The sequence below is a fragment of the Perca fluviatilis genome, chromosome 4 (genome assembly GCF_010015445.1).
Source record: "Perca fluviatilis chromosome 4, GENO_Pfluv_1.0, whole genome shotgun sequence".
Lineage (NCBI taxonomy): Eukaryota > Metazoa > Chordata > Actinopteri > Perciformes > Percidae > Perca > Perca fluviatilis.
Window position 1 is genome coordinate 39932449 of NC_053115.1, and position 19331 is coordinate 39951779.

At 39.7% G+C, this 19331-nt stretch overlaps 3 protein-coding genes across 4 annotated transcripts in view; 1 reads left to right on the top strand and 2 right to left on the bottom strand.

The window, feature by feature from the left end:
• The window catches only part of LOC120557668, a 1015838-nt gene that overhangs the window by 595490 nt on the left and 401017 nt on the right, over positions 1-19331 (bottom strand). The window lies entirely within an intron of this gene.
• The window catches only part of LOC120557124, a 655636-nt gene that overhangs the window by 141438 nt on the left and 494867 nt on the right, over positions 1-19331 (top strand). The gene's annotated exons all lie outside the window — the stretch shown is intronic.
• Positions 117-522, bottom strand: LOC120557688 (selection and upkeep of intraepithelial T-cells protein 8-like). Its single transcript, XM_039798244.1, has 2 exons — positions 226-522; positions 117-136 (listed from the first exon to the last, which is right to left on the bottom strand). Exons 1-2 carry the CDS (start codon positions 500-502, stop codon positions 132-134), a joined length of 282 nt encoding a protein of 93 aa, XP_039654178.1. The 5' UTR covers positions 503-522; the 3' UTR covers positions 117-131.

Genomic DNA, 19331 nt, shown 5'->3' on the forward strand with positions numbered 1-19331 from the left:
GTACTGAACTATAAACTCATTCTAGCTCTTATATCTGTAGACTAATGAAGTATAGTTTCAGTGGGAAGTTTTCACTCAGTTTGAAACATTTCCAACTTCAGCAGATTTCTTCATCTCCATTTCCTTTATGTTCAGTCTGAACACACATTCAGTTAAAGAAAAAAAAAAGAATAACATATAGGTACAATTAAATGAATATGAAAATACAACTAGTAAAAATCTCACCATTGACATAAATCCTTGTAGAAATCTGATGGCGGATTGTCTCCTGAGTGGCTACACAGCGATAGAAGTCAGCCCTGGTCATAGTAGTGGTGAGAGTGATGTAGAAACGGCCTCCTCTCTCTGAGACCTGGGGCTCCTCAGCAGGAAGGATCTTTCCAGCACTGTCCTGCCACTCTACTTTAGGTTTTGGAGAGCCATGAACTTTACACTGCAGCAGCACTCCATCCTCAGTTTTACGTATTCTGAAAAATGGTTTTGGAGCTGCACCGGTGAACATAATAGAAACAATAGATTAAAATGGACAGTTGTTAAAGTATTGAAACATGTACGGGGCCTCAATTACACATTCCAGGCAGCAATGTCTTAAACACCTTTAACTTCTTCCAATATGAGCTAGATTCAGACTTCTAGCAAAGCACAGATACAGTGAAAAACTAGGGGTGTAAGAAAAAATCGATACACTTAAGTATCGCAATATTTTATTTTGCAATACTGTATTAATTTTCAAAAAGGCAATATAGATTTATTTATTTTTTTACGCTCAAAAATATTCATGTAAGACAGTGGTTCCCATTTATGTTGTGTTTAAACCCTGTACTGCTAGATGGCTATGCTGAGATGCACCCCTAGTGTCCTTGCCTAACAGTGCCTGACTTTTTCTTAGAAGCTAACAATGTAGCTATGGCTGAACTTTGGCCGACGTTAGCATATAAAAATTAGCTCACTAAGAACCTGGGAACCACAATCCCAAACTGGCAGTTGGTTTTCTATGTACTTAAACTTCTTTGACTTTTATGAACATCATGTCTTTTTTTAAATTAGTTTTTCTAAAATTGTACTTTAAAAAATCCCAATATATCGCCTATATCGAACAGTATCGAAATATATTGCAATTTATTGAATTGTGACCCATGTATCATATGCATCGTATCGCCAGATTCTTGCCAATACACAGCCCTATGAAAAAACTTTCTTTACTTCTGTGAGATTTGTTTTGCTTCAGAAATATAAAAAAAACATTATGGGCCCTATCTTGCACTCAGCGCAATTGCCTTTGTACACCGACGCATGTATCATTCCTATTTTGCACCCGACGCAAAGCGGACTTTTCCCTCCACAGATGCACGTCGGTAAATTAGGGAATGTATTTGCGCTCCCGGGGGCGGTTCAGCGAAAAGAGGAGGCGTGTTCAGGCACAAACGTTCTCTCATGCTATTTTGCAGTTTCAGAAAACAATTCCGCCACTGACCAGGAAAAACCTGGTCTAAAGTCAGTGGCGCTAGTCTAAAGTCAGTAGCGCGTTATTCAGATGCTATTTTAGGGGCGCATGCTTGGCCATAATGTAGCGTGTGCACAACGCGCATAAACTTCTCTCATCTAAACGGACACAGCAGTTCCCATTTTTGCAAACCATACATAATTACAAGGAAAAATATTACTGAAAATGCGCTTCAGGTGTTTGGATAGATCAGGAGGCACTTTACAGTACAGTCCTCATAAGTCGCAGCATTCTTTGTGGCTTGTTGTGTTTTACACAACATTTCCATGAATCATGGATGTGTTGATGACATAAATGAGGAAATATTAGAGGACTTAAGGAGACGTGATGTTGAACTACGGCGGGATCTGGTCCGGGGAGTGCGGGATGTGCTCCTGATGGAGCGGGTGGACGGAGATGGAGTGGGGGAAAAGGGAAGGGGCACAACAGGTGCAGGTGGTGCGTTTGGAGGCCGCCACGCCATGGCTGCAGCAATCCTCTCCAGACTTGAGGAGATGCGCCCGAGGGGCCGCAGCAACATCACCACCCGGCCAAGACAGGTATTTATTACTTTGCCGCATCCCGGACAGCTCCTGCTGGCGTGCGCCAAGCAAATCCGCCATCATAATAGCAATCCGCCATGGAACAAGCGCCCTGCTCTTAAAGGGAATGAGAGATGACGCTCTGATTGGTTATTTTCACGTTACGCCCAAACCACACCTAGCTACTTCAGACCAACCCATTTTAGATTTGCGTCGGGCACAAGAGTCATTTATCCCGCCGGTATAATAGCAACAGCGCCCGAGATCCGCCCACAAAGCTACTTGCGTTTTGCGTTTCATACTTGCGTTTCAGATCGTTAAAATAGGGCCCTATGTATCAAATATGAAACATAGCATCTTTAAAGTTATGCAAACCCATTGTGTCAATAGGTCTGAATTGTGTTAGTCTTAGATTTTGGATATCGTGATATCGTTATATGACATAAGTGGTGTCTTTTCCTGGTTTTAAAGGCTGGATTACAGTAAAGTGATGTACTTTTCTGAACTTACCAGACTGTTCTAGCTCTTCTATTATTTGCCTTTTCCCCACTTAGACATTACGTCCACATTACTGATGATTATTTATCTAAAATCTAAGTGTGAAGATATTTTGTTAAAGCACCAACTGTCAACCCTAGAATATGCCGCAATATTGATAATGAGGTATTTGGTCAAGAGTATCGTGATATCTGATTTTCTCCCCATCGCCCAGCCCTAAGATTAATAACACATTATGATTCAACAGCACCCCCAAACTACAGTTTTCCAAAATGACCATAAAGAATTAACCCCTCTCTGAAACTGTTTCTATAACAACCAATTATTATAACCTACATAGGATTTATTCCTGAGTGCTTGGCCTTAGCTATGTGTACCTAATACATTGAAATTAAGTGGATGTAGGTTGCACTGTTTTTTCATTGGGATGGATGAACAACAAAACGTGACCAATGCACAATTAATCCTATTTTTACCCATTGACTGAAAAAATAAGTTGTTTTTAATAAACATTTAGGTAAATAATTAATATTTACACAAACGTAAAATACTTTGCTTATAAATGTCACGATGGTATGGTCCAAAGGATTGAACGTTTTTTTAATCATATCAGTCCTGTGATCACATACATGTGAGAAGTAGAGTGTTTTAAGAGTAGTAACTTTATTAAAATCAGGACTCACCTCGGATGTTTTTCCCCTGTTCTGTCTTTTAAGATAGGATCTAAAAAGGTAAAACAAAACATTAGTGCTTGTGAAATATTTATATTATTAACTATATATATAATATTAACTTGACAAACAGTTAAAAAGGCATCTTAATATCCTGCTCATTAAGCAAACTCCTTTAACTGTTTAATAAAAGTACTCACCAAAAACAAGCTTAATGTAGAATGTTTGACGTGGATGAAGACGTGGAAAATCACAGGTGTATTCTCCACTGTCAGATAGCTTTGTATTTCTGATAATTATGGAGGTGTCTTTTTTTCAGATTCTTACGTTTTGGTTAGTTTTTTTAGGATATACTGTATTCTAATTTTTATTTTTCATAACCTTTATATATACTGTATATTTTTCTAATGCTTACGTTTCACACTGGTCTTAAGCATGCAATGAAACATTAATAACATTGAACTCTCTTTTTCCCAAATAATGTTAAACATCAACTATATAGGCCTTTCTCTCTCTCTGCAGATTGTGGCCTTTCAATAATGTGATTGTATGAACTTCAGAGTTGAGCTGAGTTAGAAATGTTCCAGATGTGCTTTTCTCTTCTAGCAAGATTCCTACCATGACTTTCACTTCCTGGACACAAACTAAGAACAATTTGAAAACAACTTTGCCACAATATGTAAGGTGACAAAAATATCAATGTTGTCTTCTGTCCCTGAATGGTCAGACAAATAAATAAATATTCTTCGTGGTCCTGGTATTATACAGATTAAAATGTTTCAGTATTAAGAGACAGAAATAAACATGATCAAAAAGAACAGGCAAAACCAAACATTAGTTAGTGATTGTGAAGTATTATCAACTTGAAAAACAGTTACAAAGAAATTGTATTATCTTACAGACATATTTAAATGTTTAAAAAAATGAGCACACATAATGAAAGTACTCACCAACAACAAGCTCAATGTAGAATGTCTGACGTGGCTGAAGATTTGGAAAATCACAGGTGTAGTTTCCACTGTCAGATATCTTTGTATTTCTGATGATTATGGAGGCGTTGCCGTGTTTCAATTCATCTTGAAAATGAGAGACTCAACCTTTGAACTGCTCACTCTGACCACCTCGGCCGTTGTTGTAATGAATGCCTGAGTCATACAGGAACACCTCCTTCAGACCATCATCTTTCTGAGCAACTTTCTTCCAGTCAAAGAGTTTAAACTCAATGTTCTCTTTGGTGCTGAGAGAGCAGGGTAACACAACATCAGCCCCTCCTTGTACTTTGATGACTGCTCGCCCTGAAAGATAAAATTATGTATTTATCAGTATGTTTACATGCAGAGTAAGCCATCGGAGGCGCACGGTTTGTTGTAAAGTTGTGTTAAGTGTGAGCAGTCAGAGAAAATAAATACTGTGGCAGCTGTGGTCTGTGCTGCCCTGTCTTGGTAGGTGGTGTCTGCCGGTGCCGGTTGGGGCTGTCATGAACAATGGCAATAATAGTCACAATAAAGATAATGAGTAAATAGTAGGTTGTAATAGTTCATGGTGTTCGTAGAGCACAGCAGGGGCGTAACAGGCGTGGCAGAGCGTGGACCGGTCATAGCAAGTCGAAGCCGGGCATTGCAGAGTGTAGCAGGGTGTAATACAGCACAGTAGGCGCTGAGCAGGACCACGGCGATAGCTGGCACCATGATGTAGGTGCCATCATGATCCAAGGAAACATGCTGGAAATAAAAGAACACAAGGACACCCACCCCCGCCCGGTCTAGTCGAACGCTGCAACTCCTCACTCCCCTAACTATAGGCTTTTCTCGAATAGGAGAGTTTTAAGTTAATTCTTAAAAGTGGTGATGGTGTCTGTCCCCCGAACCCAGATTGGGAGCTGGTTCCACAGGAGTGGAGCCCGATAGCTGAAGGCTCTGGCTCACATTCTACTTTTAGAGACTCTAGGAACCACAAGTAACTCTGCATTCTGGGAGCGCAGTGCTCTAGTGGGACAATAAGGTACTCAAGATATGAAGGTGCTTGACCATTTAGAGCTTTGTAGGTCAGAAGAAGGATTTTAAATTCAATCCTGGATTTTACAGGAAGCCATTGCAGAGAAGCTAATACAGGAGAAATATGATCTATTTTCTTAGTTTTTGTCAGAACACGCGCTGCAGCATTCTGGATCAGCTGAAGAGTCTTAAGGGTTTTATTCGAGCATCCTGATAATAGGGAATTACAATAGTCCAGCCTGGAAGTAACGAATGCATGGACTAGTTTTTCAGCATCATTTTGAGACAGGATGTTCCTAATTTTGGCAATGTTACGAAGATGAAAAAAGGCTGTTCTAGAGGTTTGTTTTAAGTGGGCGTTAAAGGATATATCCTGATCAAAAATAACTCCTAGATTTCTGACAGTAGTGCTGGAGGCCAGGGCAATGCCATCCAGAGTAATTATATCTTCGGTTAATGAGGTTCGGAGGTGTTTAGGGCCCAGCACAACAACTTCAGTTTTGTTTGAGTTTAACATCAGAAAATTGTAGGTCATCCATGATTTTATATCTTTAATGCATACTTGAAGTTTAGCTAACTGACTGGTTTCGCCTGGCTGACGAAGTATAATTGGGTGTCATCCGCATAACAGTGAAAGTTAATTGAGTGTTTCCTAATGATATTGCCTAGAGGAAGCATATATAAGGAGAATAGAATTGGTCCAGCACTGAGCCTTGTGGAACGCCATGGCTAACTTTAGCGTACCTGGAGGATTTATTGTTAACATTAACAAATTGAGATCGGTCAGAGAAATAGGACTTAAACCAGCTTAGTGCAATTCCTTTAATGCCAACTAAATGTTCCAGTCTCTGTAACAGGATGGTATGGTCAATAGTGTCGAATGCAGCACTAAGATCTAGTAAAACAAGTACGGAGACAAGTCCTTTGTCTGAAGCAGTTAGAAGGTTGTTAGTAATTTTCACCAGTGCCGTCTCTGTGCTATGATGCTTTCTAAATTCTGATTCAAAGTCCTCAAATAAGCTAGCCTGACGTGGTCATACTCAGATTCTAGTCAGAATATGAGTCTGAAACCGTTCCATTGGGCTGTGATTATGGGGCGTGTTCCAACCGAACCAGGAAAAAAAATGCCTCTGCATTCATTGGATAGACCTACATCCAATCAGAGCAACGGAACTCAACTCAGCTGTCAACAGAACTCAACACTGTGTATCGTCTCCATAGCAACCACTCTTTGCACAATGCATTCGTTCTAACTTCCGACTTTTAGACCTTTTTGAAGCTGGATATATCATTTGTTGCGTGTAAATATAAATGTGGATAACGTTAGTGATAGTGACATGCTCGCTACAGTCGCATTTCTAGAGATGAATCGGCGAAACACGTTTTATTTCTCTGAACTCGCGGCTTGTTCCAAGCCACGCGCCCTCTCTTCAGTCTCTCTCTATCTCTCTCCACCATATAACGCTCTCTCTCTACAGTCTCTCTCTATGTCTCTCCACCATATAACGCTCTCTCTCTTCAGTCTCTCTCTATGTCTCTCCACCATATAACGCTCCCTCTCTTCAGTCTCTCTATGTCTCTCCACCATATAACGCTCCCTCTCTTCAGTCTCTCTATGTCTCTCCACCATATAACGCTCTCTCTCTTCAGTCTCTCTCTATGTCTCTCCACCATATAACGCTCTCTCTCTTCAGTCTCTCTCTATGTCTCTCCACCATATAACGCTCTCTCTCTTCAGTCTCTCTCTATGTCTCTCCACCATATAACGCTCTCTATCTTCAGTCTCTTTCTATGTCTCTCCACCATATAACGCTCTCTCTCTTCAGTCTCTCTCTATCTCTCTCCACCATATAACGCCACCATGCTTTCGGGCAGTTGTTGAGCTCCTCCGATGAGGATTTTAAAATGAATGCGCTGTTGATATCTTCTGTAACAGACGCGATGGTGGAATCTACACATCTCAACAAATTCAACCCAAGCGTTCTTTGGTGACGTGGTTGATTCTGTTACTGTTGATCATCTGTCCGACAATCTGATTGGTCCGAACAGATCCTGTTCGGGCAATAATTTCTTCTCAACGGAGCGACTCCAGACCAAACTTCCCGACCTCGAATTTTGTGGGCGGGGCTAAGTTCGGCTGGCATCCAGGCTACAAATAAGCTATTGCTATGTAGAAAATCACATAACTGATTGGCGACTACCTTCTCAAGGATCTTCGAGAGAAAGGGAAGGTTAGATATAGGTCTATAGTTAGCTAAAACCTCAGGATCGAGGGTGGGTTTTTTCAGAAGAGGTTTTATCACAGTTACTTTAAATAACTGCGGTACATAACCTGTTAATAGAGAAATATTGATCATATTGAGTAATGAAGTGGGTAATGCTTCTTTAAGTAGCCTCGTTGGGATGGGGTCTAAGAGTCAGGTAGATGGCTTAGCTGAAGAGACCTTTAACATTAGTTGTTGAACGTCTATAGGATAAAAGCAGTTTAAGTATATGTCAGGTCTAGTCGTTCTTTCTAGTGGTCCTGCATTTAAAGGTGAACCGTTAGAAGTTGAGGGCTCAAGGTGATAGATTTTATCTCTAATTGTTTTAATTTTATCCTTAAAGAAACTCATGAAGTCATCACTACTCAGAGCTAGAGGAATAGATGGCTCAGTACAGCTCTGGCTATCTATCAGCCTGGCTACAGTGCTGAAAAGAAACCTTGGGTTGTTCTTATTTTCTTCTATCAGTGATGAATAATAGTCTGATCTGGCCTTTCTTAGGGCCTTCCTATAGGTTTTGAGACTTTCTTGCCAATCCAAACGAGATTCTTCTTGGTGGATTCTTCTTGGTGGAACGCCATTTACTTTCAAGTTTACGCAAGATTTGCTTTAATTTACGAGTTTGGGAGTTATACCAAGGTGCTAGTTTCCTTTGCTTCATCATCTTCTTTTTGAGGGGAGCAACAGAGTCTAAAGTCGTCCGTAGGCAGGCTGTAGCACCATCTACACAATTATCAATTTGGGAGGGACTAAAGTTTACATAAAGGTCCTCTGTTTTATTAAAGCACGGTAATGAGTTTAGTGCTGTTGGAATATCTTCCTTAAATTTAGCTATAGCACTGTCAGATAGGCATCTAGTGTAGAAGCTTTTATCTAATTTCGTATAGTCGGGTATTAGGAATTCGTAAGTTATTAAGAAGTGGTCTGATAATAAAGGATTCTGTGGGAATACTATTACATCTTCAATTTTGATGCCATATGCCAGCACAAGGTTGAGGGTGTGGTTAAAACAGTGCGTGGCCTCATGCACACTCTGACTGAAACCAACTGAATCTAGTAGTGAGTTGAAAGCAATACTAAGGCTATGCTGTCAATGTCCACATGGATATTACAATCACCTACAATAAGTACTTTGTCTGATTTAAGGACTAAACATGATAAAAACTCTGGGAATTCCGATAATAATTCAGAATATGGGCCTGGTGCTCGGTAGACAAGAACAAATATAACTGGCTGTACTTTTTTCCATGTTGGATGTTGAAGATTAAGAACAAGGTTTTCAAAAGAGTTATAATTTATCTTCATTTAGACTAACATATTCATCATGGCCCAGCCAGGTTTCAGTAAGACAGAATAGATCAATTTGATTATCGGATATCAATTTGTTTACTAGTACTGCTTTAGAAGACAGAAATCTGATATTTAGTAGTCTACATCTACTTTTCCTATCCTGTTCTATCATTGCAGTGGTAGTTTTAATTCCAATTAGGTTGTTAAGTATAGCCTCTCTTTTGGTTACCTTTGATTTAACTGATCTGAGTCGAGGAACAGACACCGTCTAATTTTTTGGGACAGGCTGTGGCTGACGTGAACTGGATGCTAAATTGACTATGTTTGCAGTCAATGTCTTATTACTTAGGGGATTCACCACTTTGTATGGTCTATTGTTGATTATCACTGGAATAGTACTAGTCGTACATGTTACCCTGCAGAAAACATTTTCAGATTCATCCACTTGTAAAGTGTCATTAGGATCAATACCTGGGGGGCATGAATCTGTGATATTTTCAACAGAATGTTAAAAGAATGCTTTCAAGTTCAACAATGTCCCACATTTTGTCATTTCACATGTAGCTTACTTGGAGCTCTGAAAACAACAAAAGAAGTAGGTTATGAATGTTAGAGACAGGCTTTAGATTACATGTATCTCATATATTAGCTTTTATCCAAAACAACTTACAAAAAGTGCATTCAGCCACTTGAATACAACCGCAAAAGCGCAAGAGTCATGCAACTACCTCTAACTGAAAGTGCTACATTTAGATACAATAAAACCTTTTTTCAAAAGTTGCTTTTATGTGACCCATTGCGTTTCCTGTTATTTCTTTCTACATTTCACTTTTGTTTCTTTAACCTTTATCTACGGCTTCATGAGATAAATTTGTGATTTGTGATATTGGGCTATATAAATAAAATTGACTAAACTACACGTGACCTGGCACCAGATGGCAGTGTACAAAAAAATATCATATTTACTGAAACAGGTCAAATGGCTCCTACAATATACAAAAATAATATAATATGCATTTACTTTGTAATTTTCTTGTTTACATTAAAATAAATTTGTTGATAATCTCCTCGAGCATGTTCTAGTTAAAAGTTATTGGTTTTAATATTGCATAAGAATAATCTTTCACAAAATTCATTACTGATCAATTACTTATATTTGTGCAATTTCATTTGCACAAATGAAATTGAAAGATTTTTGTGCAAATATTTATGAACAGTATATTATGTCCGACTATTCTTGTAACTTAAAGAAACTGACGATCTGACATTCATGCCCACCTCTGCTGTGATTGGCCAGCTGTGCAGAGGTGTATCATTTAAACTTCTCTCTCATTTGTTACATAACTTTTTATGACCCTTTTCATGTGAACAACCTAGTTTGGTTAAACATTATGAATATATTTATTATTCCCTTTCTATGACGGAAAGGCTGAAGACTTTTGTTTGATGCTGCCTTTAAATAAAAAAAATTAAAACCATTTCAAATGTATTACACTGCACTGTAAATTGTATTCTCGTATTCTATACCTGTCTTATTTTATTTGAGTTTAAATTTTCTTTTAACAAATGTTATGTTAAATGTACACTCGGAATGTAACTACATATGTTCAGTAGATTGGTCATAGACTAACAACTCATTCTCATGACTGGGTTTGTATGATATTGTACAAAAAATTATGCACAACAATTCGTATAATATCCTATGAAATCATGTGACTGCCGGCCGGTCATGTGATGCCAGGTACAGAGCTCCATGAGTCGGTTGTTTCAGAAGCCGTTGGTGGCTAGCTGAGAACAGCCTGAGACTAAACATAAAGAAGAGTTAAATGTGCTGCTAAAACACATGAACAACTCAAGGAGGAATCTTACCAATAATAGCCACATAAATCTCAGCATGAGTCCTCCGGTTGGTTTCCTCGTGTGGGCGACACAGCGACAGCAGCCGGTCTTGGTCACAGTAGTCTGGAGGGTGATGTGGTATCTGTCTCCTCTTTCAGAGACCTGCGGGTCTTCAGCAGGAAGTTTGTTTCCATCTCTGTCCTGCCACTCTACTCTAGGTTTGGAAGCAGCACCTCGAACCTCAAACTGCAGCAACACTCCATCATCTGTGGCATCAATAATGTTGATGTCTGGCTCTGGAGCAACTGTAAACGCAGGATAAACAATAACTACAGAATCATTACATTTAGGCTAATTTTCTTTATATAATGTTGAATGAAAGCACTCACCAACAAAAAGTTTAAGGTGGACCATTTGATGAAGACGTGGGAAATGACAGGTGTAGACTCCACTGTCAGCCTCCTTCTTATTTCTGATGATTATGGAGTGTGCCGTGTTTCAGTTCATCTTCAAAATGCGAGACTTCGACCTTTGAACTCTTCACTCTGACCTGGACGACCGTTATTGTAATGAAAGCCTTTTTCATACATGAACACCTCCTTCAGACCATCATCTTTCTGAGCAACTTTCCTCCAGTCAAACACTTTTGACTCAACGTTCTCCTTGGTGCTGAGAGAACATGGTAACATAACATCTGTCCCTTCTTTCACTATGATATATTTTGGTTCTGGAAGATAAAAACATATGTATTAATCAATATGTTTATCTGCAGATTAATTAATTATTAGGGCAGAAAAAAAGAGCATTTGAACACGTCACTAGAATCATTCTACAACACCAGTTAAAAAAAGTAATTTGTAGTCTAAGTTATAAGATTTATTAACTGTATTTTAAAATTGTAGTTCATTATGTAATTTAGTCAACAATTAGTCATAAGACCACTAATACAGTAATACCTCAACAGTATCCAAAGTTAGTACATGTAGCCATGCAAGCAATGAAACACAGCCAAGAAACACTGATTATAGGCTCTTTTTTATATATGCAAACATGCAGAGCAGCAATAAGACAAAACAACAATCATAATGGAGAAGAACAATCAGATCAATAACCTGTGCACTGAAGTGTTACTTGTGTTATTGACGCTAACAATTAGTAGATTAGTCACTACTGCTGATGATTCAGCTAATTACTAGTGACTGGCCCTGTCTGACTGTCTGAAGCAAGATAATGAAAACTAATGTAGGCTACAAAGTTAGTTATTCTTACCGTTTTCATCACAAAGTCTTTTCCCGGTCAAACACAGAAGACACAAACACAGCAGATCCAGAAGTAGCTCCATAATTGTTGTTTAATCAGGCTATAGGAACAAAGATGGAGTTGCTCTAACAAATACTGGCACACAGTTTTATTACAGATGTAATCACTCCACGGAAGCTTTTTGTTTACATTCCACATGGCGGCCACCGAAGCGCAGCAACCCGTATGTCACCCAGATCGTTGGTCAGATTGGTTGAAGGACTATCCAATTGCGTACAGAGTCATTTGAACTTTGCCCGTTGATCACGCCTCTTGTGCTGAGAAAATACAGAGCAGACTCCCCAGACTAATGTTCAATCTTAAAAGATTGAGCTTGGTCTGGTGATAGCCAGACTAATGAAAGACAGAAATACTAAAACAGCAGTTATGATGCAAATGGTTTAAAAAAGAAAATGAAGCAGAACAGTTTTCTAGTAAGCATAATTTTCCTAACATGAAGTTAAATCATGGTATTCCTTTTATGCTTAAGTTTCAGCTGAAAAAACAATCACATTGCGAAGTTAGCCAACCTGGGGCCTGTTTCACAAAACCAAGATAAGGGATTAAGCCGGGATTTCCCAGTTATCCTGGATGAATTAAGCCTTGACTCGGTTTCACGATAGCAGAGGCACATAAATCACTATGGAGATTTATTCTGTACAGCTAGCCTGCTCCTGACCAGGCTAACGGCCAGGATTTATTTAATCCTGGAACCTTTTCTGATCACCCAGCAGTGGTTTCACCCTGTTGTTATCAGCCTTGATTAAAATACAACAGGTGCATATTGCTGTTCATTTAAGTACTGTTGTTATTTAAAGTTGTGACCATTATTTTTATAATTATTCATGTGACATTATTACTGTTATATTGCTGTATGAAAACTGCTGTTCATATTGTGGTTAGAAGTTTAATTAATATATTATGGCATTTGTTGAGATTAGAAAAGGCTGATAACATTTCAAATGTGTTTTAAATGAAGTCTGTTACTAAGGGCAATACATACAATACTGTACATTTCTATAGTTGACCAATGCCCCTTGAATTATTTTGGTTGATTCATTTTTTTTAATTCTTTAACAATAAGGATCATGTTTGTTCCGCTTCCATGTGCATTGTATTTGGCATTCTTAGCACACAATTTGTGTTGTCCAGTAAACTGGGACTATAATTTGGGAGGATTGTTTTTTGTACAATCCTTCCAAATTATAGTCTTGGTTCACTGGACCAGTAACTATCTAGTGTTGTAGTCTACTGTACATTCATGTAACAACAGGGAGAGGACACCTCAATGGTTTTTGACCTTATATTTTGCTGGGGGGAATAACAGATGAATATACTCTGTTCCATTCATGTTTGCAGTGTGCATGGAATTTATCACTTAATTATCTTTATAGTTTATAGATTTTAGAGTCCATTTTCTTTAGTGTCTTTATTTTCTATGTCCATATATATACGAGGGAGCAAGGCATATCATATGTAGAGAAGGAAATTCGTCCTCTATAAATAAAAAATAAAAAACGCGAGAAAAAGCGTGGCAGATAATAGCGGACAGACTGAATGATAGTCTAAAAATATACATTTATGAACTACTGCTCTTAATTGAAACCATTCAATGAGTCACTTGTCATTTGCAAAAACTAACAGTTGTAGGCTACACTTTGCATTAAAAGCGAGCAGTGGAAGTTAATATGTCTTAGGTAATTTATATTTTAGCCCATAAGAGAGAGGGAGGAACAGAGTGAAATAGATATGTACGCATTATATTCTGGTGTCATAGAAAATTGATCTTCATGGTAAATTTCCCGACGAACATTATCTTCTGCTCACTTTTAAGGCAAAGAGTACAACTGTTAATTTGTGCAAATGATTAGTAGCCTAAAGCTTTCTCGCTGTTTCATTACAGCGGCCGTGTTTCTTTTCTTTTTATACAAATAATGTGTTTCACGTCATCATACTTCCACAAGAAGCTGCTGCTCACTCTGTATAAAGTATGTACAATGCATATTCTCCATTTTGGCATCAGTAAATCTGTGATCGACCTCGCGGTCTTTTGAGGAAAGCCGTGGACGCGCATCTATCTGAATGACTTCATCCTGGCTCGACCTAGTCTCTCCTCCTCAGCCTGACTCGACCTAGTCGCTCCTCCTCAGCCTGACTCGACCTAGTCTCTCCTCCTCAGCCTGACTCGACCTAGTCGCTCCTCCTCAGCCTGACTCGACCTAGTCTCTCCTCCTCAGCCTGGCTCGGCCTTCGTGAAACGCACCAAGCCAGGCTGCACAGATTAGACTAGGTCAAGCTTCGCTTTATCAGTTATCCTGGATTTATAAATTCTGCTTTTGTGAAACAGCCCCCTGGCCCACAAAAACATTGGCCCACAGCGTTTAGCCAATAACCGACAAGAAGGATTTGGGGTGGGGGTTTGGGGAGGGGTGGTGGTGCGCTGAAGCACGGAAGGGAGGGGAGGGGATGGGATGAGCAGGAGAGAGGAGCGAGCTAGTCTCAGTTTGTTTGAAAATACTTTGAACGTCAACAAGCAGTAATGTCACCCAACATCGCCTGGGGCACCTTTAACTTTTTTTTTTTAAGATAATTTTTTGGGCATTTTCAGCCTTTACTTATATGGGACAGCTGAAGACATGAAAGGGGAGAGAGAGGGGGAACGACACGCAGCAAAAAGGGCCCCAGGGCGGAGTTGATCCTGCGGCACCTGAAGACATGGGCGCCCGCTCCACCAGGTGAGCCACCCAGGCGCCCGATATTGACATTTTATTTAAGATTTTCAATAGGCAAGGCAAGGCAAGGCAAGGCAAGGCAAGGCAAGGCAAGGCAGCTTTATTTGTATAGCACATTTCAGCAACAGGGCAATTCAAAGTGCTTTACATAAAACATTAAAGAGCAGTTAGAAAACAATTTAAAACAATTTTAAAACATTAATAAACAAATTAAAACAAGAATAAAATTGATAGTGCAGTATAAGAATAAAAGTTACAGTGCAGTATAAGAAATTAAAGTTAATAAAATAGATTATTTAAAGAAAAGCAACATCAAAAAGATAGGTCTTTAACTTAGATTTAAAAGAACTGAGAGTTGCAGCGGACCTGCAGGTTTCTGGGAGTTTGTTCCAGATATGTGGAGCATAAAAACTGAACGCTGCTTCCCCCTGTTTAGTTCTGACTCTGTATAGTATAGTAAAGTTCAAAGGGCTGCAACTAACGATTATTGTCATTATCAATTTATCTGTGGATTATCAGAAAATAGTGAAAAATGTGGATCAGTGTTTCCCAAAGCCCAAGAGGACGTCCTCAAATATCTCGTTCTGTCCACAACTCAAAGATATTCAGTTTACTGTCACAGAGGAGAGAAGAAAATCGAGGAAAAAGAATTCCTGGAAAATGACTAAAACCGATTCATTGATTATCAAAATAGAAGACGATTAATTGAACAGTTTACAACTAATCAATAGATTGATTAATCTTAGCAGCTCTAAATTTAAATGACAGAAGGCACTATATACTGTAACTGCATTATTATAGACAGTGCAAGAACATAGTAAAAGTGTACTGTACATACTTAAAAAAAAACTTAGGCTGTTCATTTCTTTTTTTTAAGATAGTCTTTTGGCATTCCTCTTTTTTAACAGCTCGTGATAGAGACAAACAGGAGAGAGAGAGGATGAGATGCAGCAAAGGGCCCTGCCCCGGACTCAAACCCAAGTGGCTGCGGTGACGACTCAGCCTAAAGTACGCGCTGCACCTGGTAAACCACCAGGGCGGGGAAATAATGATCAAAATTTGATTAATTGTAGCCCTAGCTCCTGCATTCTTTGCAGATGAGGATTTCACATTATAACATTTGATAAGCTTATAAAATACATACACTACCGGTCAAAATTTTGGGGTCACTTGGGGTCACCACTCCATTATAGAAAGAATACCAGCTGAGATCAGTTGCATTGGTTTTTTAACCAGGGCAGCAGTTTTCAGATGACATTATGTCCTTACATAATTGCAAAAGGGTTCTCCAATGTTTTCTCAGTTAGCCTTTTAAAATGATATCAGATTAGTAAACAGAATATGCCTTTGGACCATTGGATGAATGGTTGCTGATAATGGCCAATGGAGATATTGCATTAAAGATCAGCCACTTCTTTCTACAACAGTCGAGAACCCTTTTGCAATTATGTAAGAACATAATGTAATCTGAAAATTGCTCCCCTGATAAAAAACAATGCAACTGATCTCAGATGGTATTCTGTCTGGAATGGAGTCATTGGATCAATGTCAATGGAATGTCACTATTAAGGTTGGTTTGTTCAGCAATCATATATAGTATACTAGTCTACTTCTACATTTGGTGAAGCTGAATGTTTCAATAAATTATTATAAAATGAACTGTTGGCAAATTATTTAAACTTTTTATTAAATAATTTAATCTGCAGATATATTTGTTTTAAGATATAATATTTTGTATTTTCTCAAATTAGTTGAGCTACTTCTAAATCTTTCCACGGACCACCTGACAACTTGATTTCTTCATGAGGTTAATGTCTGACTGATTAAAATCCACCCAGAACGTTTGACCTGTGATTATATGAAAAAAGTTGTAATAATATAAAACAATTTACACTTAACACCAAAAAGCATCTCTCTGCTGGTGAGTGGTGTCATGGCGCCCTCTGGTGGACACCAGCAGGAACTACAAGCAGAGCGTCAGAAAACTAATACACACATTAAAGGTCCAATATGTAATATTTGTACTGTAATAAATCCAAAAATGACACCAATCCCTCATCAGATATTAAGGAACCATGTTAAACAAAATACTATCTTTTCTGACAACAATGCTAATGTCAGTATTTTTTCTTTTTGAAATTTACATTCCGTGACAGAATTTCTGTTTATGTTTTGGCCTGTGTGTTGTTATCAACGGCCCAGTTTGACAGCCAGGCAAACGTAAACCCGGCGCGCTACAGCTCTAATGGTAGTACAGCCATGAAAGCAGCACACAAACAAACAGGATCAACGGAGATAGATTCTACCCGACCTAAAAAAAAGAAAACAGCATGTTTCTAACAGTTGCGTGACCAGAGACGTAACAACTCCCTGGTAAATATTGGAGATGTATTTGAAAGATGGAGACAGCTTAGATCCCAAAAGGACGCAGAATTGGCTTATTTCCTCCTGAACAGGTAAGCATAGCTTCAGGCTAATTTATCACAGCCACTAGGGACGGGCATTATATGTCATTTCAACATTTGTGTACTCACATTGAATTATATAGCTAGAGTACCCGAGTTGGTTACTCGCAAAAACAATTGACCGTTCGCAAAAGCCACGCCCCCTAGTTATTGTTACTACGCCAGTCAAACAATTGAGAACCAGACACATAGCCATGGCTGGGTTGAGCTCCATACCTATTGGTATAAGTGATTGGTTTTGGAGTAATGCAGCAAACATATCCTCCAGGGCACGACAGAAAGGGGTGCAATATGCAGTGGAGGGATATGTTCAGTGACCGTCAACCTCTTGCTAAATTATCTGTGTCGATAGCAACATGTGCTTGACAGGCTAACAGCTATCAGGCTGCCTGAATTTCCTACGGAATAATAAAGTATTTAATGTTCTAACTTTACTACTTTCGATAATAATGCTATATAGAACCACAACTGTTAACTTAAGTCCCGTTTTACAGATTGTAACTGTTATGTACTTAGCTACTTAAACTACTTATTGATAATTGCAACCGGGTCTCACGGCAGTTCGTGTAAATGTCCACGTTATTCTTAATCTATTGATACGTGTTCACGGAGACGTTCTTCTTGTTTTTTACGTGTAAATGTCACGTTATTTTTTCGGGGAAAGGACGCCGGGAGGCGGGCGAAAAGGTCGCTCCATAAGCTGGGAGGCGCCCGCGAGGCGGCCCGCTGAGGACCCACTGGATGAGGCGGCCAAAAAGGTCGCTCCATAAGCCGGGAGGCGCCCGCAAGGCGGCAGGCTGGGGACCCGCTGGATGAGGCGGCGGGAGGCGGCCGAAAAGGACGCTCCATAAGCCGGGAGGCGCCAGTGAGGCGGCCCGCTGGGGACCCGATGGATGAGGCGGCCGGGAGGCGACCGAAAAGGACGCTCCATAAGCCGGGAGGCGCCCGCGAGGTGGCCCGCTGGTGACGCGCCACAATAACGGGATGGCGGAGGTTGGGTTTAGGAAAAAACTTACGAGGAAAGGGCGCCTTAAACGATTTGTGCTGCCCTTTTCCTGACCCTTGAGCGGTACAGGTCCTGGATGGAGGGAAGGTCAGCTCCAGTGATCCTCTCTGCAGCCCTAATTGTCTGTTGCAGTCTGGCCCTGTCCCGTTTGGTGGCTGACCCAAACCAGACAGTGATGGAGGTGCAGATGACAGACTGAATGATGGCTGAGTAGAAAGTGGTCAGCAGCTCCTTAGGCAGATTAACCTTCGTTAGCTGTCGCAGGAAGAGTAACGTCCGCTGGGCCTTTTTCTGGACACAGTCAATGTGGGGAGACCATTTTAGGTTCTGTGAGATGGTTGATCCCAGGAACCTAAAGGAATCCACCGGGGCTACTGTGTCATTCTGGATGGTGGTGGTGGTGGTGTGGGGGATAAGATACAGCCTTCTTGGGGTTTAACTCCAGGTGGTTCTGACTGCACCATTGGACCAGCTGTTCCACCTCCTGTCTGTAAGCAGACTCATCACCATCCTGGATCAAACCAATGACAGTGGTGTCGTCTGCAAACTTCAGGAGTTTTACAGACGGGTTCCTTGAGGTGCAGTCATTGGTGTAGAGGGAGAAGAGCAGCGGGGAGAGGACATCCCCCTGTGGGGCACCAGTGCTGATAACATGTTTTAACGTATGTATTTGAAACGTCAACCAATGTGTCCCTGAGCAAGACACTTAACCCCTAGTTGCTCCGGAGGCGTGCAACCTCTGACATATATAGCAACAGAAAACTAAAATATTTTAAAAGAAAATTGAGAATAACATCTTAATATGCAGAAAATAAATAAAATGTAAGAAGACAAAGTGATTATATGAAAAAAGTTGTAATAATGTAAAACCATTTACACAAAAAAAGCAAAGCAAAAAAAATAAATTATTATTATTATTATTAATAGCGATTTATTTTTACTTTCCCTGTGGCCCGAATACTAGCGTTGTAAGCTTATCAGTGGTCCGCGCAAGCTTCTTTCAAGCTACAAACACATTCAATTAGCATGAAAAGCTAGCCTCCGTTTTGTTTGACAATACTTTGAACGTCAACAAGAAGTAGAAGAGTACCTTTAAATACTTCATTAAACATTATACTGCCTACAGATCAGACTGGAACAGGAGATAAATAAAGGTTTATCATCATATCATCACGTATAAAAACTCTTCAGAGAAACAACCCAACACTGTCCAAACGGTAGAAAATAGAAAAAGACAACATTAGGGAC